This window comes from Ascidiella aspersa, chromosome 5 (genome assembly GCF_963924565.1).
Source record: "Ascidiella aspersa chromosome 5, kaAscAspe10.2, whole genome shotgun sequence".
Classification (NCBI taxonomy): domain Eukaryota; kingdom Metazoa; phylum Chordata; class Ascidiacea; order Phlebobranchia; family Ascidiidae; genus Ascidiella; species Ascidiella aspersa.
In genome coordinates, this window is record NC_139451.1 from 24133406 (window position 1) to 24160121 (window position 26716).

Sequence of the window (26716 nt, forward strand, 5' to 3'; positions counted from 1 at the left end):
GAACCAAACGTGCTCAGATCTGGTTAGTGGGGTTTTTAGACGCAACCTAACAATTCCAGGGGGTCCCCACTGAAATTTGACAAAAAAGTGTTTTTTTGAACAACCCTACTATACATACGTACGTTTTCTTATGATTCATATTACTTGACGCCGTGTTATGACGGTCAAATGTAGGTTGAGCTATAGGCCCAGGTTACGATATTGAAATAGGCCGAGCATAATATCAACCAATATATGTTCAATTAAAGACTTTCAGCACATATATCAATAATCTGACCAAAATGCCATGAACGAAGCTTTTCCGGGTAAGTGAAAACAACAAAAAAAATTGTAGAATTACCCTATATACCACAGTTTAAGAACCCCAGTCCTAGAAGTCCTAAACTGAGAGTTTGTCATAACTGAGATTTTTTAGATCTCACAGGACATAAAGACGTTATTTGCAAAAAAGTGAACCACTTGCCCTGACCGTTGGTGGGAGTCCATAAAGAACAAAACAAAATACCTCCATTCCTTCGACAGCCACGGTTGCCAAGTAGTTCGGATCTTGTTTATTCCAGCATAGACGTAGAAGGGGTTGGTGTCCTGAGTCCTAAATAAAATAAAAGGGTGACAGTTAAAATGTGGACATGATCACAAACTGCGAAAGTGCAACAAATCTTCAACTGCTAATGCAGTGTTTCGTGTAAAATTTTTCGAGGGGTACCGGTATTTCTCTTAAATTGCCTGCAATTTTTTTAAGGCACTCCAGCCTTTAAGACTAAAATAGTTATTTTGCCCATTTAACTCTTATTCCGATTAATTTTAAACTTATTTCAACATGTTTAGGTCTTATCTGGACTATTTTAGATCTTATTAAACCAGACAATATGTGTTTTGTGTAAGGGCCAGATTCTGTAATCGAAACACATAAAAAACTTTTGAAATTTTTAGCACTAACCTCAGGCTCATACAATTAAAATTGTTGAGTGTTCCAGGTGTCTCAAATCGAACATACGCACAGAGCCATCTGCACCAACAGATGCAAACATGTCCCTGCCACCACCAGCTCGGCTGAAGGCAATATCGTACACCTAAAATAAACATAACATGTGAATGTAGTACAGTGATAAAAAAACAAAAGTGAAAGAAAATATATTGGACTAAAATTCAAATTTTTAGACCAAAAGTAAAATTTAAATTATAGACGTTGTTCATGTAGTGTTAACAAAGACTGGCATTAGTTGTTATCGTTAACTTCAAGAAATGAATTTAACTGGCTTCTACAAAACCAAAGTCTCTGCTTTGTTCAAGGCAAAACTTAAATATGCAGCACAGTTAAAATATAGACAAAGGTCGGAGAGAACATTTTTTTAAACCTTTTTTGAAAATTTTGTTAGATTTGAAAATCAAGGTATAAATTTCAATACAATCACTTGCTGTATTGTTTTGGCAAGAATAAGTTTGAATACATTTCTCAGGATATATCAATATCAGTACACATTTTAATACCGCAGACGAGTTTAGATACAAAACGTAAATCATTGCGTTGTGATTAGAGATAGACCAATATATGGGTTTACCGATAATATCAGCCGATATTTGGTTTCCACAGATATATCGGTATGGGTAAATGTAGGCCGATACTTTGTCCGATATTTTAGTGCAGAAATATTATATAATTTTTTCTGTAGAACAAACAACTTACCCATTTTTTGAAAAAAAAAAAAGATTTAGCATCACGCCAAGTTAACATGTAAAATAATAGTTTAATAATTAATCGAGGTATATAAACTAAAACGTTATTTAGATTTTATTTTTAAATAATTCAAGTTGTGAACATTTCCCAGGTATTTAAAAAAGTTGGTATCAGTCACAAAAAGTGATATGGTCGATCCCTAGTTGTGATGCACAGTTTGAGAACCTTTAAAGGAACAACATTCTTGAGCTACACAACTGTAACTTACCTCTTGTCATGAGCTATTAGCTGGGTTTTTACATGACCAGAAACAACATTTACTCTTCTCAGGACTTGACCAGTCTCCAATCCCCAAATGGTGCAGGTGGTGTCAATGCTGCTTGTGCCTACTGCCTAACAGTGCACAACATAAAATAATAAGCAAAATTGGTTAAGTGAAAATAACTGCTTAAATTGTTTACAAAGTTTAAGTGGGGTAACACTAATTTACGGAATGATGAATGGTCGGAATGGTTGGAACAATCACTAATTTACGGAATGGTCGGAATTGTCAGAATTGAATAAATAGGGCCGAAACTAATTTGATGAATGGTCGGAACGGAATAATCTGTCGGAATGAAATGAACGAAGCTGTAGGAACAGAATGAAGGGTAACACTAATTTACGGAATGATGAATGGTCGGAATGGTCGGAACGCTCACTAATTTCTGGAATGGTCAGAATTGTCAGAATGGAATGAATAGGGCCGAAACTAATTTGATGAATGGTCGGAACGGAATGAACTGTCGGAATGAAATGAACGAAGCTGTAGGAACAGAATGAACTGTTGGAATGAAATAAACCGAGCTGTAGGAACAGAATGAACTGTCGGAATGAAATGAACGAAGCTGTAGAAACAGAATGAACTTTCGGAATGAAATGAATGAAGCTGTAGGAACAGAATGAACTGTCGGAATGAAATGAACGAAGCTGTAGGAACAGAATGAACTGTCGGAATGGAATGAATGACGCTGTATGAGCTGAATGAACTGTCGGAATGAGATGAACGAAGCTAACCCTAACCCCAAACCTAACCCTAACCCTTACAGTTCGTTCATCTCATTCCTACAGTTCATTCTATTCCGACAGTTCATTCTGTTCCGACAGTTCATTCTGTTCCTACAGCTTCGTTCATTTCATTCCGACAGTTCATTCTGTTCCTACAGCGTCATTCATTCCATTCCGACAGTTCATTCTATTCCGACAGTTCATTCTGTTCCTACAGCTTCGTTCATTCCATTCCGACAGTTCATTCTGTTCCTACAGCGTCATTCATTCCATTCCGACAGTTCATTCCGTTCCATCCATTCATCAAATTAGTTTCGACCCTATTCATTCCATTCCGACCATTCCGTAAATTAGTGAGCGTTCCGACCATTCCGACCATTCATCATTCCGTAAAATAGTGTTACCCGTTTAAGTGACATGGAATCCAAGTAAATTGGGTTCCACTTCATTCCAATCAAATGCTGTTAATGGAGCACAGAAATCAGAGTTCTTGTTGTTGTTAAGTAAACATTTGAAACTAGTTTCATTATCACTCACCTAAAAATGCAGATGTTGTACCTTAGCATTAAAAAAAACTCAGTTTAGGTATATCAATAATATCAGCTATTATAGTCACTTTGCACACAACCAATAAATGACAAAAAATGATGTGTAGTAGGTAAAGTGAAAAACAGTAAAATGAGGAAGCTTTGCTACATTACCTATAATGTACCATAGAACAGTTAACTTTTTAAGATGTATACCCAGTTTAATATGTTATTAGTTTAGAGCACTTGTCAACTTTCATTGAAAGAAATTTATGTTTGTTATGTAGTGTTAGCACTATGCTGATTTTACACACTTCCGTAAAAAAGTGTGGAAATATCCACATAGCCCTAACACTGCATAATAGACATAAATTCCTTCCAATGACAAAGCAAAAAAGTGAAGAGTTATGTAAAGATGTAGTTTCGGCCGCTAGTTATTTTGGGGCACTCTACGTTTAATTTTTTGGGCACTGTGCACACTGTGTTTTGTCAAGAGCAGCATTATGGAAACCTGTGCATTTTGGTAGTAATGAGAGAAACTTTAATCATTGATTGACCACTGGATAGGGATTGGGTCTCAAGATTTGGGCAGCAAATTTATAGAGAATATTTTGCTATCATACATAAAAACAGATTTACCAATTTCTGTCATATAAGTAATAATTTATGTAAATATCATCATTCAAACTTACCACTCTCCATAAGCGCAAGTAATCTCCACTGGTTGCGAGTAAATCTGGGTAAACCCCTTTAGCGTACCAAGCAGGGGAGTTTCCTGGATCCAAAAAAGTGGGGATTACGAATTTTCCAATTAGGGAATTCACCGTTTTTGCAGCTGACGTTAATGACGTCATAAAATAGTGATTGTGATGACGTCATAAATTAATAAAAAAACTAATCAGAAACCGTCCATTAACGTCTATACATTTAGATCTACGCGACGTAAATACTTTTAGATCCACCCGAACCCAAACGCTAACCTGTACGCTAACACAAAAAATGTTGCTATACTCAACTTAAAAAAATCCACAACTGTCAACAGATCTGCATAAATACAATACGGTTTATTGCTAAAATCATGGACATTACTTCCAAAACTGAGGTTCGGTCCACGAGGATTTGAAACTTTATCTATTGCGCGTGGGAGATGAAAAAATGCGTGGCTGAAAATAAAATTCCGACTTAAACTTGCGCGGCTGAAGATAAATCACTACCGACCGAACTTTGTAAGATGCGAAATTATATTAAACTTACAACGTTCGTAGAATACTTAAAACACTGCGCAACTTTCTGTTGGTGTGCGGGCGCAGCGCGCAGGTAAACATTTTGATAAGTATATTAAATGAGATATTAGGTACGGTACATTAATTCCTTAATCTACATTTTCTATCCATGAATTATCCGCAATTTTGCTAATATATCCATCTGCAGTTTACATCCCTGCTTATCCACCGAATAAATCGACATAAATCAAAGCACTATTAGAGGTAATCTTCGTCGGAATAAAAGACAGTTCGAAATAAAAACAAAATAGCACTAATACCAAGTAGTCGGAATAACGTCTAAATCGGAAAACACAGACCTGCACCCCCAGGAATAAGACCTAAAAGGCCAGAAAAAAGCCAATATAACCTTTTTAACTAACCTAAAACCCCACCCTAACTTCACCACTAACTCCCCAAATAATTTCAACCCTAACCCAAATTGTAAGCCCACCCTTAAATCTAAACATGGGGCAAACAATCAGGTGCCGAAACAGCGGCGCTCTAACTGCGCTGTTCAAACTAGGGCGTCCAAATGTTGACACAAAAACGGCCGATGCCAGACAGGTGTCCCCTAATCGCCCTATACCCTCTCCCTACAGTTTTACGCGTTATTTTGTTCATTTAGGCATTATTTCGTACGATTTCCTCGAGTCCCAATCTGGTTCCGACTCTACAGCCTGTATTTCACCCGCTAACGTAACTCAAATAAGATGAATATTCACCAATCCACTTGTATAGCTCATGGAAAATATGCCACATAGGCTATTTCAGCTTAACAATTAACAGATTACTGCCTTATAAGTTTCGAAATTTGCATGCGCACACGTCAGGTAGTTTTACCTTGTTTTACTCGAGTTTGACTCCGCAGCCCTGCTATGTTCTGCTAATTTACGAATAATCTGACATCTATTATGTTTCTTGGGAGACGCTATTAAACCTTATTTCATAAGTTAAGTTTTAGGCGCTGGTCTAAATACCTACCATATTTACGTCCGGGGTTTATATTGCTAACAATATTTGAGTTAGGGTGAGAGTTAGCGTTTGACAGGTCAAGTATTATTATTATTATATTTATTCTTACATATTTATGACTTCCTTGCAATTTCCAACTTTGACCTCATTTCGTTGCTGTTAAAATAATTGTGGTAGGATTCTAATCCAGCCCAAAATACTCTAATATACCCTAACACTGCTGAAAAAGACGAACTGTCAGGAACACAATACTGTGCCCGCTATTTGGGAATATACTTCGACGCTTTTCAGCCGATACATAGAAGTGTTAACTATTGGTTTCGCTTTTAGATTGGTTTCTCAGTCGCCCCAAAACACACCTGCTTACTTTTAATGTAGGCTACCTGCTTTCAGGGCCGGCTTAAGGGTACTATAGGTCTAAGGCTGTTTACTTGAGAAGGGCCTAATTTACTAGAGACGGGCATAATTACCATAACTTCCATAATCTCAGAGCCCTAGACCTAATTTAAAACAGCAAAATGTAAATAGTGCGACGTAAGTACCTCAACATTTGCTATTTGGTAAATTTGCTCCTACATGAACTTTAGTCATTAAAGTACCCGTGATGCACACTCTTTAACTGATAAAACAAAAACAGACAAATATAAAGAACTTCGTTAATCGTTTTGCGAGTGACAAAATACAACAATTTGTTTAGTTTAGAAAAAGTACCTACTTTTCTATTTGTTCAAGGTATACATGACAACAACTAAATTAAACATAAAAATGCCGTTTGGCATTGGACCTTATTTAAATTAAATACTCCATTACAACAACCGTTCGAGCGAGATTCACGCTCCACGGTGTTGAAAACGAAATTTTTCTGAAGCAATAAAAAATTACACCAAACATGTTCGATTGCGTTTTACACATGTGTTCCATAGCTTGCCGCGAAGTGCTTTCGAAAAAAAAACTCTCTATATATCACCAGTCGAACTCGACCCCCAGCTGGTGGTAAAAGGCTCGGTTGTACGGCTCATAGAACTCTCGCAGCCGCTGCATCGTCACCGAACTCGCGTTTTTTCGGCCGTTTCTCGTCTTGCCTTTGTTCGAGCCCAGGCACTGCAGGGTCTTGATGTACTCGGTGTCGTTAAAACGCCGCTCTCCCTGCTCCAAAAGCGTTGCGTTGTACTGACGGTAGCAGTAGAAGCCGGTGTCGGGCCGCGGCACAAAGTCCTCACTGTACAGCACTTTTGGAAGACCAAGGTATTCTTGTAGCTTCTCGATTTCAGGCCCCGGGTTTTTGACGAAGCGGTTGCCGTCGATTATGAGTAGCCTGGAAGCGTTGAATACTTTGTTCCAGCGCTCGTAGTGCGCCGCGTACAGGCCGTTGCTGAGTAGCGTGAGGGCGCGGTTCTCGTTAAAGAGCTGCACGATTCGCGTAGAGACTTCGGGCGTGATTTTGCTGCCGTTCCAGCCCTTAGTGATTTCCTGCAGTTGCGGCAGGTAGTGGTCGACGTAGGCCTCGAAGGTCTCGTAGTGCTTTATCAGCGGGTTATTGTATCGGTGGTAGCGGAATCTCTGAAACGCATTGTTTTTTTGGGGGGAGGGGGCACTTTTTTTCCGAAATGCGACGCAAAATGGAGATAGTTCTGCACAGGGGCGGATCTAGGATTTTTGTTTGAAGGGTAACATCAACTTTTTGGAAATGATATGACGAATTTTAGTCATACTGTGACGTCATTAAACAAATAATCTACAAAACACTTGTTGTCAAGTAAACTCGTGCAGAAAACTCAGCTGAAATCCGGTTTAATCGCAAACGCTAAAAAATGCTTCGAATTTGTTTAAACTTTAAAATAAGACTCGTGTCCCGGGATGGGATTAAATGTCAGGTTAATGACGTCCCTAATTACCACACATGGATAGCAGAAGCTATTCATACATACATTAATATTTTTAAATCCTGCCAATTTTCCTTGCCTTGATTCTGACACGATTGCGATCAAGACTAAATTTTAAAATAGAACACGTAACGCTTAAGGAAACATTAATGAGATATATTGCTTGAAATAAAGGGATTTATTGTCTAATTTTAATGATCCGCCCCTGATACTGCACTCTTCGAACTAACAACAATGTTCGCTATTTATGGTTCGATTGTTATTTATGGTGGAAACCATACACCATAACAAAGTCACTTAATTCGATTTGTTTTCAACGCTTATAGCGCTCATATTAGGATAATTCGGGGCTTTGAAGCGTCTGTGTTAAAACGTGTGTTAAAAAAATTACGCTTCTAATACAGTCCGCTTGAAACGTAAATTTTTTAACACATGTTCTAACACAGACGCTACAAAGCCCCGAATTATCCTAATTAGGATTAATATGAGCGCTACAAGCGTCTAAAACAAATCGAACTGGGTGACAAAGTTGTGCATAACAGTTTGTGCATTTATATTACGATGATGCTTTAAGTTTATACTGTCGGTATGCACCGCCGACCACGCTATAAACAATTGTATTATATGTATTGCTTTGTTGCCCACCATAAATAGTGATTTAAAATGATTTGTCATTCAACACTGTTTTGCTTTTACAGCAGGTTGCGTGACCAATTTTTTTATTTTCAAGGCGTTTGTTGGTAACTTTGGATCGATAAATGTCGCTACATATTTTGTTGCATTGTACAAAAAAAACGTGTGAAAAGAGTAATTTAATTTCAATCTTTATAAGTCAAGGGGCGACCAGCGCTTTGGTGTTTTACAATATACTAGAAAAAAATATTTTTTTTCGGAGAGTCCTTCGGCCCCTCGCAACCCCTTTCACGCCCCCAGTATAAGAACCCCTGGTTTAAACGAGAAAGCGTACAAAGGTTTACCTCGAACGCGAAATCCGATAAGGCACGTGCAGTTGGGTCGCACACGATCATGAACAATTTCACATCTGGCACCGTTTTCTTTATCCTCTCTGGTACGTTGTATGGTGGGGCAAAATAATAAATCGGCGTCTTTTCGATTGTCATCTGCTTCGCGTTTGTAAGCGGCAGTCGTTTTCTAAATAACTTTCAATCTTTAACGCTTCGAATATTTTTTACGTCAGTAGTTCTCAAAGTTTGTCAGCGGCAGACTAAGAAAGTTAAAGAAAATTCGCTGTACGCGTTCTGCAAAACGCTATTTTTTAGCTTTATGTTCACCTATAATACATGACATCAAGCCAATAAGTAAATACCATTATAATACAAAAGGTAATCGATTCGATAGTATGTATTTAAGTTTTGCAAGATTGTGTGCATGGTAATTTTCTATTACTAGTGGTCACCAATCTTTTTCATAAAGGGATGTACCGTATACCTCCAATAAATGGCGGTCATGGGCCCGATAAACAACTTTATATTCACCTTATCTGAGTGTATTAAAAAAAAAAAAAATAAGATAAAATAAGTGCATTTCTATTACATTTATACTATAGGTTCTTCGAAATTGTCGTTTATTTAAAATATCAGTAAAGCAAGTCATTTACCAAAGCAAGTCAATTAGGTATTAAAAAATAAATGTTAAACCAATAAAGCCGGTAACACGCCCAAACTAGCAGCACAAAAAGGTGCTTCTGTCGTTAAAAAGTTAAACCAGCCCATATTTTAAGATCCAAAAGATGTCTACTTCAAAAAATATTTATTACCCACATGAAGACGGCCAATTACATGAAACGAAATTTAGGTTTTTTGGACCTAAACTATGAAAATATACTACGCTGATTTCGGTATAAATTAATCGCTGTATATACTTGTACGCCATAATGCCTTCCTGAAATCGATGTGTGAAGAAAAATGTCTCCATCTCAATTGCTGGAACTCTAACCATGGGGTGGTGTTGAAGAAAAGTAAGGAGTCCGTCCGTACCGCACTTCTTTATCCCAATCCCAATCGCTTGCGGAAGACGGCGTTTTTCAAACTACAATTTAAAAAAAGTATATATATTTACAATAAGTAATTCGGTTTTTGCGATGGCAAGATATCGCGTCCCGGACAATCAACAACCTATTAAAAAAACATTTCCACAATAAAAAAACAAATAAAATAACATTTTCCGTTAAGTTTTCTTGGTGATTCGGTGTCGATTTGGATACAATACTTATGCACAAACATATCGTGTATAGTCTGCAACATAGGCGCCGAACGTGGGTGTGCAAAGCGTTTTTAGACGCCCTGGATTTCTGTCAGGGCGTTAAAAGCCCTTTGACCAAGTCGCACTTACAAATAGTGTGCAATTTCCACTCATAATGAAGATACGCCATAGGCCTACCAGTTGCACAGTTTAGGTTCATAAAGTTAGGTACATTTTTTTTAGATGATGTGGGAATTTACAGCGTGGGACAGTTTCCGTTCGCACATATATATGAAGTACTTTACCTTGCAAAATTATGCGACCGGCCGTATATTTATTTAGTTATTTCAAATACATGAAGGCATTTTTTGGGTTTGCGCCACCTTTATTAATGCATCTGTGTACCCTGAAACTATTCAACAATCAAAGTGCCGACAACTTCGAATGACTTATAACTAAATGAATTGGCTTTGTCGTTTTTTATTAGACGAATTTTCAAATGTCAGTTAAAATTTAATACGGGTCTGCCGAGACATTTTATGCTTAGCATTGACACGAGTCGCACATATAAAACACAGAAGCGCTAAATTGGTTTCCAAAGTATTACGTTTTGGTGGTGATTACTGACAAGTTAGCATTTTGTCTTAATTTAAAAAAACGCCCTGGATTTTTCAAAGTTCGGCGCCTATGCTCTGCAAGAAAATTTTAAATAATCTATTTTGTTTTAATTTACCTGTTCTGATTAGTATTTTGTTTAATGTTTATCGCGGTAAAGTAATTCTAAATATAAGCAGTGTACTATAAGTAACGTTTGGGGCAAACTACAGCCATTGATGCCCTCATAATATAGAATTTCTTTAGCAAATTTAGACTTTAGGCTTTGTAGCCAAAACCAAAATATATTTGCTTGTTCTCAAAGCTAATTTCACTGGGATTTTTGCTTAACTGACTAAAATTCTTTCAAATGTAACTGCACACGAGGTTTTATCGCAAATAAACACGTTTTTTAACCTTACGCTTTAGGTTTTTTTTGGACGAATTGACAACTTGGGTATCTGAGTTACTTTTTTTCATGCATGTAGTTTTCGCGTTTTCACCTTTACATTGTCGCTGTTGTATTTTTCCATTGCTTTAATTAAGGTCTCCCTTGATTCCCAAGCAGTTTTCTGTTCTGTACAATAAAATAAAGGTTTATACAGAAGTTTCAGATTTGTGAAAAAGCAAATTCGAATGTTTGGAAAATAATGGCTTGTTGTTTAATTTTTAATAAAATATTCCAAATCACAGGCTATTTTGGAAAACATGAGTTTATTGCTGTACAAATGACTAACATTACTGTATTATACTGCGGTATAGCTATTTTAAATAAGGTAGTTAAATAAGGTAGTTTAAATAAGGTAGTTATTTAAAATTTAGAATCGTGTGTTATCTATGATTCCACCGCTGTCAAGTAAGTTTTAAGTTATTTCTGAGTTATAAATATTCAAAAATTACGTAGGCCTATCACAAAAAAAGAATAATAAGATATCGTAGTTTGGCAGAAAAATTGTTTGTCCACCAAACCTTAAACTAACATAGGTTTAAGAGTTGTTAAAAACAATAAGTTTAGCCCAGTCATACGGAGGTTATCACAACACTGATAAAGTGGACATCACTTGTTCAGAAAGGAATCGTACTATCATTTTATAGGTAGAAGTTAAATGGTAACATCAATACTCACGTTTAAACTGGATATAATTTACTGAAACATTTGAAAGCCATATTGTCGACAACAGAACTGTTACACAACTAACCAGTACAAGCAAAGAAAATAACCCGAACTCGTTTTTCACTGACCCACTCGACATTTCAGCATGGCTGCCTAAAGCAAAACGAACCAACGTATTTAATAGTAGCCTAACATTTAATTTAGGTATTTGCATTTATCGCAAGGAGTATATTATCTAAATTAAAAGTTTTATAACCCACTGCAGCTGTTTACAAATGCAAATATACGTTGGCTGCACAACTGTAAATGATTGTTTATGAAAGGAATAATTGTTCAACCTATTGTTTAATTTTGGATCAACAAAGTAAAACAGAGTATTTTAGACGTGCGACCGGGTGTATACATAGGGTTATTTTACCACCCGCAACATTTATGTTTATCATATTGTACTACAGACCCTCTAAAAGAAAAAAAATCTTATTAACAGTAAAAAATATGATACCCAAGGATTCATAAATAAAGTGCATTCAAATTCAATTTTCAAGGCCTTATATGAGTTTATTTTTTTGAAGCGCTATAAAACTGATATAACGCAACACAAATAAAAAACACTTTTTTCTATCATTGTACCAGCAATCGTCAGGTCTATAGGTTTGGATTTTAATAGGAACTTCAAATATTTTAAATTCAGTTTAATCTTCGACCAATTACGATTACGAAGCCCTTCTTTATTTTGTGAATCACTTAATTAATTAGGCCTAGCGTTGCCAAAAACAGAACCTGCCTAAGTGGAAAGTTGCCTCTTTATTTTTGATTGATTAATCCAATTACCACCAATCACAATTCTCAGTTTGTCAGTTTATAAATCGTTTTAAAACGACCGGACTTTTTGGCAAACCGGCAACACATTTCCCAAATCGACTGACGGCCTACGTAATTTATAGCAGCGTATAATTTAGTCGCAACTGAGTTACAGTATACTTATACTAGGTAAATATAGCACAAATATTAATTTACTGTAACTGTCTCAGTTAGTTTTCAACCTTCATATTCAACCCTGGCGCTTTTATAGTTTAAAAATAATACTGAAAATGTTCAATAACGGGTAATAATTAAAAAAAATTAAGGATTTAATACGATTAAAGTAAAATACCTAAAACGACTCTGAATATTGCTCAAAAGTGACCGAATTAATATACCTGCTTAATCTAAAACTAAAACTTTCTTGCATTTGACTAATTAAAGTTGAACCCATTTCCGACACAACGTATGTAATCAATCATAAAAAAATAAGGCCTGCCTATATCTTGCTTTGTTAATAAACTAATTTGGGTAAATTTAGGAACCCTTTAGTTTAATAAGAAAATATAGGCTCTAACTTAGTTTTGTTTTTAATTAACTGATTTCAGACGAATAACATTGAGCATGTCTTATTATTTCGTGATCCTAATATCAGAGGTCATTACTATTGACTATACATTTAGATAGCATCTGCGTTTTAACGTTTCTTTCAAATAACATAGAAGGGAATAAAAAACTTATAGTACGAAGTTTTAGTTAACAACTTGAATAGCTGGATCAAAGGCTAACACAGCGCTACTCCCAATGCCATGACCATACGGTAATTTTGTATAGCCTGCATTAATTTAGGCCTTATTCCAGCCCTCGAATATCCTTACTTTTTTTTTTTTTTTTTTAACGAAATAATCTATTAAGCAAGATCCCGTCTTGGTGAGCAGTACACCCTATACGTTATAGGTTCTACATTAAAAGAAAAATTTAAAAAATGCTGAAGGTGTGCATACTATCAGATGCTTTCCTGTCACACTTCTCAGAAAAAGAGCAACTGTGAAATTTCCTAAAGACAAACCCTGGATCTATGATAATACTTGTTTGTTTAACACACAACAAGTGGTTATTATACACAAAATGTTTGATTAAAAAATAATTAATCAAAGAGCTCTATTGGGTATATAAGTCCTCGTTCAGAATATAACTCTATGTTTCTGTACCAGCAAGCTGTCTTTCGGCTAATTTACTGTAATTTATCAGTTAATAAACTTAGAAGATACTACCTCAATAAACCCAGGAACCGGCATATTTGATTTAAGAAACACAGATGTACAGCATAACACGTATAGGCTAAACCAATAAGCACACGACTCGCCAGGTCAGGTAATAACACCAGAAAGTGTGACTCGTAAGAGACCGCCTTGTATAAACCAAACACTCTTAGTCGTGCAAACGTGTTTGGGTATAAAGTGGCAACTCTTATTCTTAAGTGCGTTTCCGCCTGAAATCCAGGCCCGACAGTCGATAAAAGGCTTCGTTAAAAGGCTCGTAGAAGTTTCTCAGTTTTTCCAGGGTTTCCGGCCTTGCTCTGCGCTTTCCGTTCCGGGTGCGGCCTTTATGCTCGTTCAAGCACTTCAAAGATTTGATGAACTCTTCCTCGCTCAATTTCGTTTCCAACGTCAGGTCGCTGGAATTTTTTGGCCGGTAGCAGAAGAAGCCCGTGTCCGGTCTACGCACGAAATCCTCCTTGAGTAACACCTTGGGAATCCCCAAATAATCCTGAAGCCGTTCTATTTCGCTTCCCGGGTCTTCCAGAAACCGGTTTCCGTTGATTATCAGCAGGTTCGATTCGTTGAACACCTCTTTCCAGCGCTTTAAATGAGCTGCGTAAATGCCGTTGCTGATCAAAGTGGCCGGGGGAGAACTTGCGTAGAAGTTTACCAGCTGCTTTGACTGTTCTGCAGACGGATCTGAAGCGTTCCAATCCTTGGTCAGGCGCTGCACTTGCGGCAAATGGTGCTCCACGTATTTCTCGAACGTGTCAAAATCCTTAATCAGAGGGTCGCGAAAGAGTTGGAATCTGACGCGCTGCAAAATGCACGAAATGTGTTTGCATGAATCAGCAACAATAACACCAAGCTGCAGTAGAATGAAATATGCGCACACCTATGTGTTCAACAACTGTGATCTAGCCCTTCTGGAGCTGCCACAGACGCAAAGAAGTAAAACGTCGAAAAGAAAATCAAAATTGCAAATGAAACCTTTGCTTATAGTCGCATTTCTAAATAGCATTGCCGAGCAATAGGTTTAAAAATTGATACAGTACAACTTCTAAAAATCTTTATGCTAAACAAACGTTGGGGTTTTATAGTTTGGTATACTTTTGAATAATTCAAACGTTTTTCTTAAGAATACGTTCAGTCAATTTCGTTGGAATTTATTCTCGGTTTATGTTATTTTTGATTCAAATTGTATAGTTATTACGTGTACGTTTACGTGGTTTTAGCGAACCACACCAATTTTACATACAAAATGTCGCATTTGTAGTTAAAGTAATCTGAAGTGGAGTTGAAAATACCCAAGTGGTTGTGAATTATTTTCAAGTTGTTTTCTATATTATAGTCTGGATTTTTTCCAGTATAAGTTAATTTGTTTGGATAGGCATCTTTATCAAACCAATTCCGCTCAATAGTTATCATTTAAAAAAAGCAAAGTGGAGTTTGGTGAACTATTTTGATTCGGATTTTGATAAAACTTTGCGCATAGTCGCATTTCTAAATAGCATGGCCAAGCAAAAGGCTTAAAAATGTATACAGTACAATTCTTAATGCCACACAAAGGTGGGAGTTTGTAGTTTGCTATACTTTCAATTTAACGTTTTTTTTTTTTAAGAATTATTTTTGTCAATTTCGTTGGAATTAAACTAAGCGCCATTTAATACTTATCACTTGAAAATAGCAAAGTGAAGTTTGGTGGACTATTTTGATTCGGCTTGTGACACTATAATGTGGTTTTGGCCAGTTTTTAATTCATTTTGCGATAGCTGGCTTTTGCGAAACAACTATAAGGCTTCCACCTTCTCACCTCGTGAACATAGTCCGAATAGGCCCGCGTCGTAGGATCACACACCACCATAAAGAGCTTAACGCCGGGCACTGTTTGTGAGATGACGAGGGGCATCGTATGAGGCCGGGCAGTGTAGTAAATTGGCGTTTTTTCGATAGCCAGTTGCCTGGCGTTAGTCGGCGGCATTGTATTCCTGGATGTAAACAGATAGATTTATATTCGGGACATAAAATTTTAAAAAATTCCTATTTATTACTTGTAACTTTCCTTGTCAATTTTGGTTCTCCCAGTAAAGTAAAACGTCTCCTGGCCCGGTGGTATTTTAATTAGGGGATGGTGCTTCAGAAAACTTAGAATTCCGTCGGTTCCGCATTTCTTCACTCCAATACCGATCATAGTGGGAATGCGTTTAACCTCAAACTTGAAATATTTATAATTTGGTTAGTGCGCAAAACATCTAACAAAATTAAAGTAAAGAAATACTTTTATTTTTAAAGGTAACTTTCATTAATGGATGTTTTAACAAGATAGTTTGAGTTACTGACTTAATGTGGTGAAAAGTACCCAAACATCCCAGAAAGCTATAAAAAACTAATATATTCAAAATTGTATGTCAAATGTCCAACGAAGATGCGGTAAATTTGTGCCTAGAATGGCATTTAAAACAAGTAAAAAATAATTAAACTTCTTACATTGTTTTATATTTTTAAACTGAAAGCTGTAATTATAAAAAGTATCTATAAGCAAACAAAAAATAATGAAAATTTGATGCTTTTTCAACTTTTTCGACTGTAGTATATCCCCAAAAAAAAATCAAAAATGCATGTACCTTGGGTATAGTGTTAGTCATATAACCTTGCATCCAATACCTCTATATATACATTATTTTGTTTGCTAATTCGGAAGCAAAAAATCGCGTTAACATAACGTGAAAAAAATAAAAAAAAACGTCTAAAGTTTTCGCACACCTTCTTATGTTCTTTGTTATAGGTTTCCATTTCTTCGACCATGGCCTTTCGCAGTTTCAACAAATCCATGTGTTCTGCGATTGAACAATAAATCTTATATGTCGAAGTCAAATTCAAAGAAGTATAAAAAGTGTTCATGTTTAGTGTTGTTTCATGTTTACCAACTTTGCATTTTCGGTCGAAACACCAAACACATAATTTGTACGACGTTCATTTACGGTTAACCGACATAAAACTAACTTAGTGGTTCTCAACTGTGAATGGCTTGCGGCACCCCTCAGAAATAACAAATAGATTGCGGCACCCCTTCAAATTTTTTTCCGTAGGCAATTTACTAGAATGTCACAATAAACGGAACTAAAACGAAACGCACACCAACTATACACAACGTATAGCGTATAGGAAGTTATAATTGGATTTATTTCACTCTAATGTTTACCTAAAAAGATGTATGAGTTGAGCAAAAATCAGATTCCTAAAAATTCTCAAATATCTCTCGGCACCCTTGAGCATTAGAAATTGCACCCCAGGGTGCCGCGGTGCCCCGGTTGAGAACCACTGATATAGCCAAATTACAATAAAACACATTTGGCATGAAAGTAAGATTTGATGTAGTTCTTTCCCTTTGCTTTGTGGGTGCTTATACAAACAGGTGGCGATTGACATGTTACGCGTTTGCCGTTTAGTTAAGGTCCCGTTTGGCCGTGGTTGTCGCTTTGGTTTCTATAGATCTGCCTATTAGTGCCTTGCATCGCAAATCTAGCATAGCGCTTAATTTTTGTTTTTCATTGCGAAGCCTTATGGTGTTTTGTACAGTTTAAACCTAAAATTTAAGTGTGTTTTAGCCTAAATAAAGTTTTAAAAAGTGATATTTAGAGCGCTTTATGTTTTTGCTATACATTTCTTACATTTTTTGTTTTACTTTTCTTCGAAAAACAGATTTAATATTAAAAAATAATTTTTCATCATAGATCAGTGGTTCTCAAACTTTTTTTGAAAAATTTAGTAACGGCTAGCATTTTTATTTTAAATTGCTCACGGCCCCCTTAAAAAGATACACAAATAAACACAAAATTGCACATTGTTTTTTAATCGTATTTATGTGACGGGTGCACTTGCTTCTTTGCTAGCAGCTCGGCTATGTTTGGTTCCTTTTTGGACAACGCAACATTCACACCGTGAATCGCATCCAACTGCTTTCTAGCTTTTGGCTTGATGGAAAGTAAAACGTAATTCTCTTTAGCACAACGCAACACTATGACGTCACAATGTACAATTCAACTCAAGGCATGCAACCTCATGAATGAACACCTAATCGTATTAGTAGCTTGTGATGACGAGCGCAAACATGTTGGAATTAAATTAGTGTAATGTCGCTTTACGTAAACCGGTATATGTTGAGCCTGGGTTTTGGCTTTTCTCTTGTCCCACGATTGGGCCTATGTACGGCATAGTTATTGTTATTGCGCTCCCACAAATTGTCACGTGGACCCCAAAAGGCAAAAGGACCGCGGACCGCAGTTCGAGAACCACTGTCATAGATGAAAGTAGGGTACAAATTATGCAGTTTTAGGGTGCCCCAATATTTAGTTGTAATTGCAAGTAATTTTTCTTCATGGCTTAGTCGAAGGTTAACAAATATATCCATACTTACGTTTAAATTCCACATGTTTAATCGCAATGTTTCCGATCCATATTGCCGGAAACAAAAAGCACAGCAAAGCCAGCTGTAAAAAATAGTTTTTCCGAATTGGTGATTTGAGACAACCGCAAAACATTTTATTGGTGCGCCACTGCAAAAAATGTATGGTGAAAAGCCTTAATCAACACGTATTGCTTAATTTTATTCGTTAAAATAAGTCTTAAATTAGTTTGGACAAACGCTAATATTGGAACTAATGTACAAGTCATTTCAAAATGACTTAAGTAGACGCCAAGTAATTTTCTAAATATTAGACAAGTTCTATATTCCAATCCATTATCGTATAGCAAGCCAAGTTCCAGTCAGGTAATTGACCTCGAAATTGAAACTTAAACTATTAAAAACATTCTTATACTGAACCTTAGCAATATCTTAAACTGTTTTATATTGCAAAAGTTGACGTGCTTTTTTTCGAAAAGTCATTACATACTGAGGTCTAATTTGAATTATTTGCTTCAATAACTACGACTAGTCTTGTTGTTCGCCCTGAAGACAATCTGAAGACAATAGGCTAAGTTGAAAACAGTTAATCAAATACATTTAATTAAAGTTACTCAATTAAATTGGTGCGATGCAAGTGGTGTTATAGGTGCTCCTAGAAAATTATTGGACACCGACCGCCAGACTAACGCTATGTTAATGTGGCCATATATAAAACAAAGGCGTTTTGCCACTTGTTATGGCTTGTTTAAAAGATTGTGGTAACCGGGTCTGACACGAAGTTCAACTTTCTGTTGCTCCAATCGCTCCAATCAAATCAAGTTAAAAGAATATTTCTGGTTTTAAATCGGTCACTCCCGTTGTTCAGAATTTCGTTAAACAAGGCTTAGATCCAACCTATCTAATCTTTGAGTACAGGTTTTCTAAAGATTTTCGCCCAAAAGAGAACCCGTCACAATACGACAAATCACATGACCTCACAACATTGGTCCTGTAGGCCTACTGCATAGTAATACTGTGGGACTAAATATCTAATTCATAAAGGAGATACACAGATTTATAACAGCTATACCTGTACCAAAGTAAAAATGCGACAAGCCACTTCTGCTCAATCGAGTGACTGTACTCCTTTGAGCCAAGTTCAGGTTAGGCTATGGGAGGCGTTTTCGTTTTAGTTAACAATTAACATGCTTTTATTACTCGGGGTGTTTGCTTGCTAAGCAACGTTTGTGGGATAAAGCGTTGTAGTCAACGGCTATAGTGCCTTTAATACACATAAAGTTGCTGGTATGATATCAATAAACAACCCCATATAACCCGATATATAAACATAAAATTCTCTGCTGACTATTTACAGCCAATTATAGGCGTATTATACATAACGTTTTTATGAAATACCTATACCTAGTTTCAATACGCACATTTTTTGCGCTTCGCGCGCACCAGTTTCACCATTCTTATAACACTCGATTCCTTTTGCGCACGTTGAACGATAGCAGCAAGTTTCTGGAGCTTATATGTCTTTGACGATGCCTTGTGGCGCCTTTTAAAACATTTTAAAACGGGTGTCTGCTTGCTAAGCAACGTTTGTGAGATGAGTGTTGTAGTTAACAACTAGTGCCTTTAATACACATAAAGTTGCTGGTATGATGTCAATAAACAACCCGATATTACCCGATATATAAACATAAAATTCTCTGCTGGCTATGTACAGCCAAGTAGGCATATTATACTTAACGTTTTTTATGAAATACCTATGGGCTACCTCGTTTCACCAAGTTGAAGTTCAACAGTTAGGTGTTAGCAGTTTTATAAGTGCTTCGTCGCTTGTTGTTTTCCCACCACTCAACTGCACTCAAGAATGCCGCAGTAAAAACGGACCTTGTTGACAAAATAACTCATATACAGATGGGGTGGAGAGTGATCGACTGGTTAAAGGCTAATCTAATGTTTCGCACCTAAGTGGAATATTTTTCTTCCGGAAACTGATGAAATAATGTAATAACGATTGACCTGGTGGTCGCTGTGAGTTGCTGTCCGCTTGCAATATTTGAACTGATAAAGCTTGTGTGACAATATGACTTGGTTTCAGTCTTACAGGATCGTTCTTATACAATTAAAGAAAACAATTAGTAATGTTGAAAAAAAAATTAGACCCGTAACTAAATGAACATTAGACCAGATAATAAACTTGAACACCAGTTACAATGAAAAAATGAAGCAAAAATCCGAAAGTAAGTTTCTCCATACACCGTATGACATGCGCCAGCAGTACTTTCGGTTAACTCCTGAAATCCAAGCAAAATGTGGCATCAGTCGATACGGCATCGACGTTAAAACTCGTAGTTTGACTACGCCGTTCGGAGACCACTGTTTGGGGTGGGCAAATGGTGAAAGTTATTAAGGGCTGGGCAATGAGTTAGTGGTTAAGTTACTAGGCGTGGTTAGGGGTTAGATAAAAGCTTAGATCTTATTCATGCCGTTAAGCTCTTACTTTGACAGGTTTTAAAATCTTATTCCGACCTAAACCTTATTCTGATTATTTGGTGTTAGTTCTCTTTTGATCTTGTTATTAAAACTTAGATAATTCTGACCATGATGTCATTCATATTTGGTCAAATTGCGGGAGTCTATTCTAAATAAATCTCGCACACCTGTCTGAATTCAAAGCCCGTTATGGCTAATGTTTTGGTTAACACTTTAGAGCAGGGTTTCCTAAACTGTGGTCCGCGGAAATTTTCGCGCTTTGCGTTAACGATCTTTATACATCAGGTTTGTTTACGTTATGATGCTGTCATTTGAACTAGATTAGCGCTTCTTGCGCTGTGGAAGACTGACTGCCAAAGTGCGTCACGTACAAACGAAAAACGTGTTCCAAATTTTGGACATACATTTTTTTTTTCGAAATGTAATAAAAACGCAGAGGGAAGCAATCTCATCCGTCCCATTATGTTGTCAGTTTTGTAAATACATAAAATTTGGTTTTATTTATTTTTTGCTTTGTATTGTGGTCCGCGAAAAAACAGATTCACAAATAGTAGTCCGTGGTCCGAAAAATTTTGAGAAACCCTGCTTAAAAGCAGTGCTCAGCAATCTTTTTTCACTTGCAGCACACTAACAGAGCTAAAAAATCGACAATTGACAACAAAGCAAATATCTTAGGCTGCCCAGAGAAAAAGTCGCTAATTATGATAAAACGCGCCTTATTTTACATTCTGATTTTGCAGTGACGACCAAAGGGACTTTATCCATAAGACCGAAATTAGAACAACATTAACGATGGAATAAAACACTGTTCGAAATAAGACCAAAATAGGGTTAATACCTAAATAGTCGTAGCCTAATAACGTTTAAATCTTAAGTCCTAAACCCTGAATAAGGCTTATAGGACTATAACCTTATACCTAACCGCAAACCCAACCCGTAAATTTATCATTGTACTCTAATATTTCAACCCTAACTTAATTTCTAACCCCACACATTACCCAACACTAACCCAAAACAGGGGCAGTGGCGTTCAAAATAGAGCGCCAAAGCATCGACCCCAAAACATTAGATGCCCGACCGATGACCCCCGATCGTCCCATACCCGCTCCCCAGAGTTTCAGGCGTTATTCGGCCCAATTAGGTCTTATTCCGACGAGGTAATATCCATTCCGGCGTGTTTATGTCTTTTTGAGACGATTAAAGTTCTTATTCCGTCGCCGTTATTACTTTGTAGCCCACTTGGCTTTATTGTGTCGTTGGTCTTGATACAATAAGGCACTGAAGATATTATTCTGCTTTAGGAAATAATTGCTGTGTATTTATACTCCTGACACCTGCGGTATCGTCACGGCACATCTGGCATGATTTCGCGTCACACCAGTTGCGGAGCATTGCTTTCGAGTAAGCCTAATGCAGTGTTTTTCGCTCTATTGCAAACAATAATATCGAGCATGCCTTTGGAAAACAAAGAATATATGACTCTGTACATCACGTAAAAGTAAAACAATGGTTTTAGCAACTTTTATATACTACGTGTTATCATTTTCTCATTGTCAAACCTATACACGTGACATAAAAAGATGACATAAAAAGAGGAAAACCAAACCCCTCACTTTCGAAGACAAGTTGACCTGGGATGCCTAAGAAATAAAATTTTCTTTAATATATTTTGCTGCAATGATTAAAAATTATATGCTGTTAAACTGTCACTGAACAACTTTCTTTTTTATTTGCTAAACATAGTAAAATTTACAAAGGTGCCACCCTGAACTACTTCATGTCATGTCATAAAAATAGGCTTGCCATACGTCCCGGTTTAGCCGGGACAGTCCCGGTTTCGACGCCTTGTCCTAGTGTCCCGCCCGGTTAACCAACTTGTCCCGGATTTTTCAATTTGAGATTAACCAAAATGAAAAAAAAAATGTGAAAACTTTTTAGTTAGCCCTTTAGCAATTCTTTCTCAAAACTAAGTAATACTTTTTACTTTTCATTTTTGGTTGATAAGGCTGTCAAGCAAACTTTTAAACATAAAATAATTATTTTTCCAGCGAGTGTTCAGAAATATTTTTCTGGGGGTGAGGTTGCTGGGGCTATAGTTAATTTTTGTGTGTGGTGAGTAAACAAATTTAAATGGATATTATCCGGCGGGTGCTGGGAGATATCTTTTTGAGGAATGTAAGCGAGCGCCGTCGCAACCCGGTCACCATTAAGCAATTTTTATGTTCAAAGATTTTTTTTCACGTATGACGCAGTTTGGTGCCGGCATTATTTGCTTGAATTACGCAAGTGTAAACAATTGCTGTTACAACTTAAAGTTTAACGTTTGTTAGTTATTCTATATCGATAAATGTCGCGGGTTTTCATATTTACAAATCAAATTAAAGTCATCATACTGATTGCCTTAATCATTTTTTTTAATGTTTCGAACTTTAGACTTATATGTTTAAAATCTTCTTGATGTCTGGTACCGCGCAAAATTTAGGTTGAGTTCGCAAAATTCCGCATTTAATGCGACGGTTTCAATAGTAACCAATTTTCAGTTTCAAACGAGATTTTACCTATACGTTCAACGCAATGTGGTACAGAGATTACGTATCTGCTTAAAAGTTTTACGTATGTGAGTAGTTGCAAAATTGCTTTTGCTTACATACTTTGTTGCATTGTATAAAAACTTTAATAGCAATTAACTGCGTGGAAATAAAAATCAAATTACGTATATTGCCTTACTTAAACTAATTCCATTTAGGTTTAAGAACTTCTTGAAGTAGGGGACCGCGCAAAATTTTGCACAGGGTAAAGAATGTGACTCCATTTGTGGGAAAGCATTTAGTTACGCAAAGTACAACATAATATGTAATCATTTTTAAAGGCCAGCTTGATGGAATCTTACATTTTGCCTATTGTTGAGAATGGTTTTGTCCGGGGAATACGAATTTGTTATGGACACAGCGCCTTTGCCAACATGAACGGACTAATATTGTTGCTGCTTTCACGAGGGCCGCATTCTATTTTACTTGTAGAACGTATTTACCCAACTCATTTTTGTTCACATTACCGGTACAGAAAATTACTTTCGGTTACAATTTAAATTTCTTAGACAACCACCTCAAAAATAGGGCCCTGAAAATACTCCCTGCCAAAATATAAAAAAACCGCAACACCGTTAAGTTAATTAGTTGTATTAAATTATTTCGTATTAGTTTACATTAAGTTTATTTACAGTTTCAATGTGCGTCCCGGATTTACCTTTCTAAAAAATGGCAAGCCTACATAAAAATATGTTTTAGTCTGTTACTAATCACTACTAAAACATAGAAAAACAATGTAGATTGGGGAGTAGATGCACCTAATATCTCATTTAATATTATCCAACTTATAAAAATGTTTACCTGCGCGCTGCGCCCGCACACCAAACAAAAATTGCGCAGTGTTTTAAGTATTATATGAACGCTGTAAGTTTAATATAATTTCGCAGCTTTATTACAACTTTCGGTCGGTAGTGATTTATCTTCAGCCGCGCAAGTTTTAAATCGGAATTTTATTGTTAGCCACCCATTTTTTTCAGTGCAAAACCATCTACCTCGGGGAATATCCAAAGTTTCCAATCTGGCACTATTACATTACGTAGGCTGGTATATTCGTGGACCGAACTCAGTTTTGGAAGTAATATCATGAATTTAGCAATACACCGTATTGTAATTTGTAATTATGCAGATCTGTTGACAGTTGTACAATTTTTTAAGCTAGAGTAGCAGGTTGAAAATTGCTTTAAACAAATAGGCCTACTGCATTAACTGATTTAATGTTTTTTACTTAGTTTTATACATTTTTTGAAAATGCCGGTACTCTACAATTGTGGCATTAGTTTAGTCAGTAGTTATGGCCCATCGAGGCGTTTAAGTTTGGGTGGTAACTGGCTTAATATGGTTGAATTTAATTTTCCTACTTTTGCATTTGTCATCTGATTTTTAACCTTTTTTGTGTTACCGTAGCGTACAGGTTAGCGTTTGGGTTCGGGTGGATATAAATGTATAGACGTTAATGGACGGTTTATAATTAGTTTTTTATTAATTATGACGTCATCACAATCACTATTTTATGAAGTTATACCCGTCGCTATTTTATGACGTCACTAACATCAGACGGAAAATCGGGGAATGCCCTAAGTTAAAAATTCGTAACCTCCTCCCTTTTTGGATTTCTGGATATGCCCCTGCCTGACGCTTAAGGGGTTTATACCAGGGCTGCCACTCCTAGTGGTTTTTGAAATAATCTAGTGGTTTAGTGGTTTTCTTGTAGAATCTAGTGGTTTTTATAATCTTGAAATGGAGTAATAAACTTTAAGTTATTTCCCGGCTTCCATTGTTAAAAATGGTAAAGTGAATGAAAAATTCCCTTTTTTAAATCTAATGTAAAAGCCTGATCGTGTTTGGTGATCGTCGATGGCTCAATGCTTGTTAATAACAAGTTTCTATACTGATTACTGTTAGTGTCGGACAGCAGACTATATTTAGAAGTTTGTACAGCTGTAGTGCTGCTCTGTAGGGTGTGGGCCTATTTAATCACCGCTTGCCAAATGCCAACCAAAGGTGCTAAAGGGAGAAGAGGGGAGTGAGAGGAAGGAGCAGGTCTAGGTAGGGTATAGGTAAAGCTGATAAATTAGCCGGCAAAATAAAAAAAAATCTTTCAAAAAGTCGGCCTTTAGGGTCTTAGGGAGGAATTTTTAGCAATCTCTGGCTAGGACCCCCAGGGTCAGTTATACTCATTTATAGTGAATAGAACTGCCCCCAGGGCCCGAACCCAATCTTTGCGATTGGCCCTTTTATTGTACTTTACAGTTCAATTGATATCATAGTCGGAGTGTGATGTAACTCCACCACGAAAAAACATGTTTTTATCGCCTGTTTTACCGTGAATTAGAATAATGACAATTTAAAGCCTGACTGAAACCGGACAAGACTCATAGATATTCAGCAATATGCCAAGCTTGCTATATAAAGTTAAAACAACCAAACACAAGTGGCGTTTAATGTACCGTATGAAGACAGTGTTAAGCATAAAAGAAGAATACTGCCAAACTCAAAACCACTGTTGCTACATTTTTTTAAGTAGGTGCCTTAATATTCAACAAAAAACGGTAATAAAAGCAGAGCTTTTGTTGTGTATATTTAGCAAATAGTAGCTTTAATAACGCAATTATGGCACACAGACTTAAAAAATAGTCTGTTTTTATATTGATTAAACGTCTGGAGATGTTAAATCAACATAAAAATGGAAATATGTTGTCGCGATAACAATCTAGTGGTTTTTCTCCGGATCTAGTGTTTTTTTATGGTCCAATCTAGTGTTTTTTTTTATTTTGAGAGTGGCAGCCCTGGTTTATACCCAGATTTGCTGGCAACCAGAAGTGACTGGTGATTACTTGTGCTTATGGAGAGTGATAAGTTTGAATTACTTATAGGTTGATATGATGATAATTACATAAATTTCGACTTATATGACAGAAATTGGTAAATCTGTTTTTATGTATGATAGCAAAATATTCTCTATAAATTTGCTGCCCAAATCTTGAGACCCAATCCCTAACCAGAGGTCAATATAATGAGCGGAGTTTCTCTCATTACTTACCATATTGCTGCTCTTGACAAAACAGTGTGCACAGTGCCTAAAAAATAATACGTAGAGCAGGGGTGTTCAAATGATTTTTGCCATGATCCACTACAGCCAAACCTAACAACATGATGATCCACCAAATACCAATAGTAAACATATTGGACACGCTTTAATTTTTATGGTGCTTTATTTATGTAAAGGTACCCTACAACATATTGATACCTTTGTAAAAGTCAAAGGTGAAGTGTGCTACAGCACCAAGATTGTTTTAGTGAGAAAAATGATGAATTGCTTAAGACCAGGGGTCCGCAACCTTTTTCTCGTCCCGGGCCAACACCAAACTCAGAAAGTTCTTTGTTGGCCGCACAAAATGTTAACTGAGAATTGTGTTATTAAAATGTTAGAAAAACTTTTAATCAGGCGGACCTTGGATCTTTTTTTCACTTAAAAGTGTGTTTAATTACATTTAAGGAGGCAGTAAAGTGTTGGCGCAAAGCGAGAGAAAAGGCGTTGTTTGGTTTAAAATTCGAGCCCAAACTTCGTCATCCATAGTAGCCTACTAATTAAAAGTGTAATAAAACTTCTTTAAATGAAGGCGATAACTTTCATAGTTAATCTTGTTTAGTGTTAGTAACCTTTCTAAGTCAGGGCGCACCTGGCATGCGAAGCGAGTGCAATTTTTTTTTAGGTATACCGGCATTTCTTTTAAATTTCGTTTTTTATTACATTCCTGAAAATAAAAAATGTTAATAAATATATGTCTAATATTTTTAAATGCGTTTTCCATTAACGGTAACGCAGCGCTGATCTAGTTCAAAACACAGCATCTAAATTCGCATGAAGCGGGGAAAGTTTTCAAACTTACA

The 26716-nt window shown here is 36.5% G+C and overlaps 2 protein-coding genes and 1 pseudogene across 2 annotated transcripts; all 3 read right to left on the minus strand.

Moving 5' to 3' along the window:
- Nucleotides 1-505: 505 nt before the first annotated feature.
- On the minus strand, nt 506-4577 carry LOC146145526 (DDB1- and CUL4-associated factor 7-like; annotated as a pseudogene).
- Nucleotides 4578-6452: 1875 nt separating this feature from the next.
- LOC146145527 (heparan sulfate glucosamine 3-O-sulfotransferase 1-like) lies at nt 6453-11421 on the minus strand. The gene is made up of 6 exons (XM_083390600.1): nt 11415-11421; nt 10672-10745; nt 10454-10519; nt 9255-9421; nt 8350-8524; nt 6453-7049 (listed from the first exon to the last, which is right to left on the minus strand). The coding sequence occupies exons 1-6, from the start codon at nt 11419-11421 to the stop codon at nt 6453-6455; spliced, it is 1086 nt and encodes a 361-aa protein (XP_083246726.1).
- Nucleotides 11422-13559: 2138 nt separating this feature from the next.
- LOC146145528 (heparan sulfate glucosamine 3-O-sulfotransferase 4-like) lies at nt 13560-16177 on the minus strand. The gene is made up of 4 exons (XM_083390601.1): nt 16109-16177; nt 15397-15560; nt 15159-15333; nt 13560-14162 (listed from the first exon to the last, which is right to left on the minus strand). Exons 1-4 carry the CDS (start codon nt 16175-16177, stop codon nt 13560-13562), a joined length of 1011 nt encoding a protein of 336 aa, XP_083246727.1.
- Between the last annotated feature and the right edge of the window lie 10539 nt (nt 16178-26716).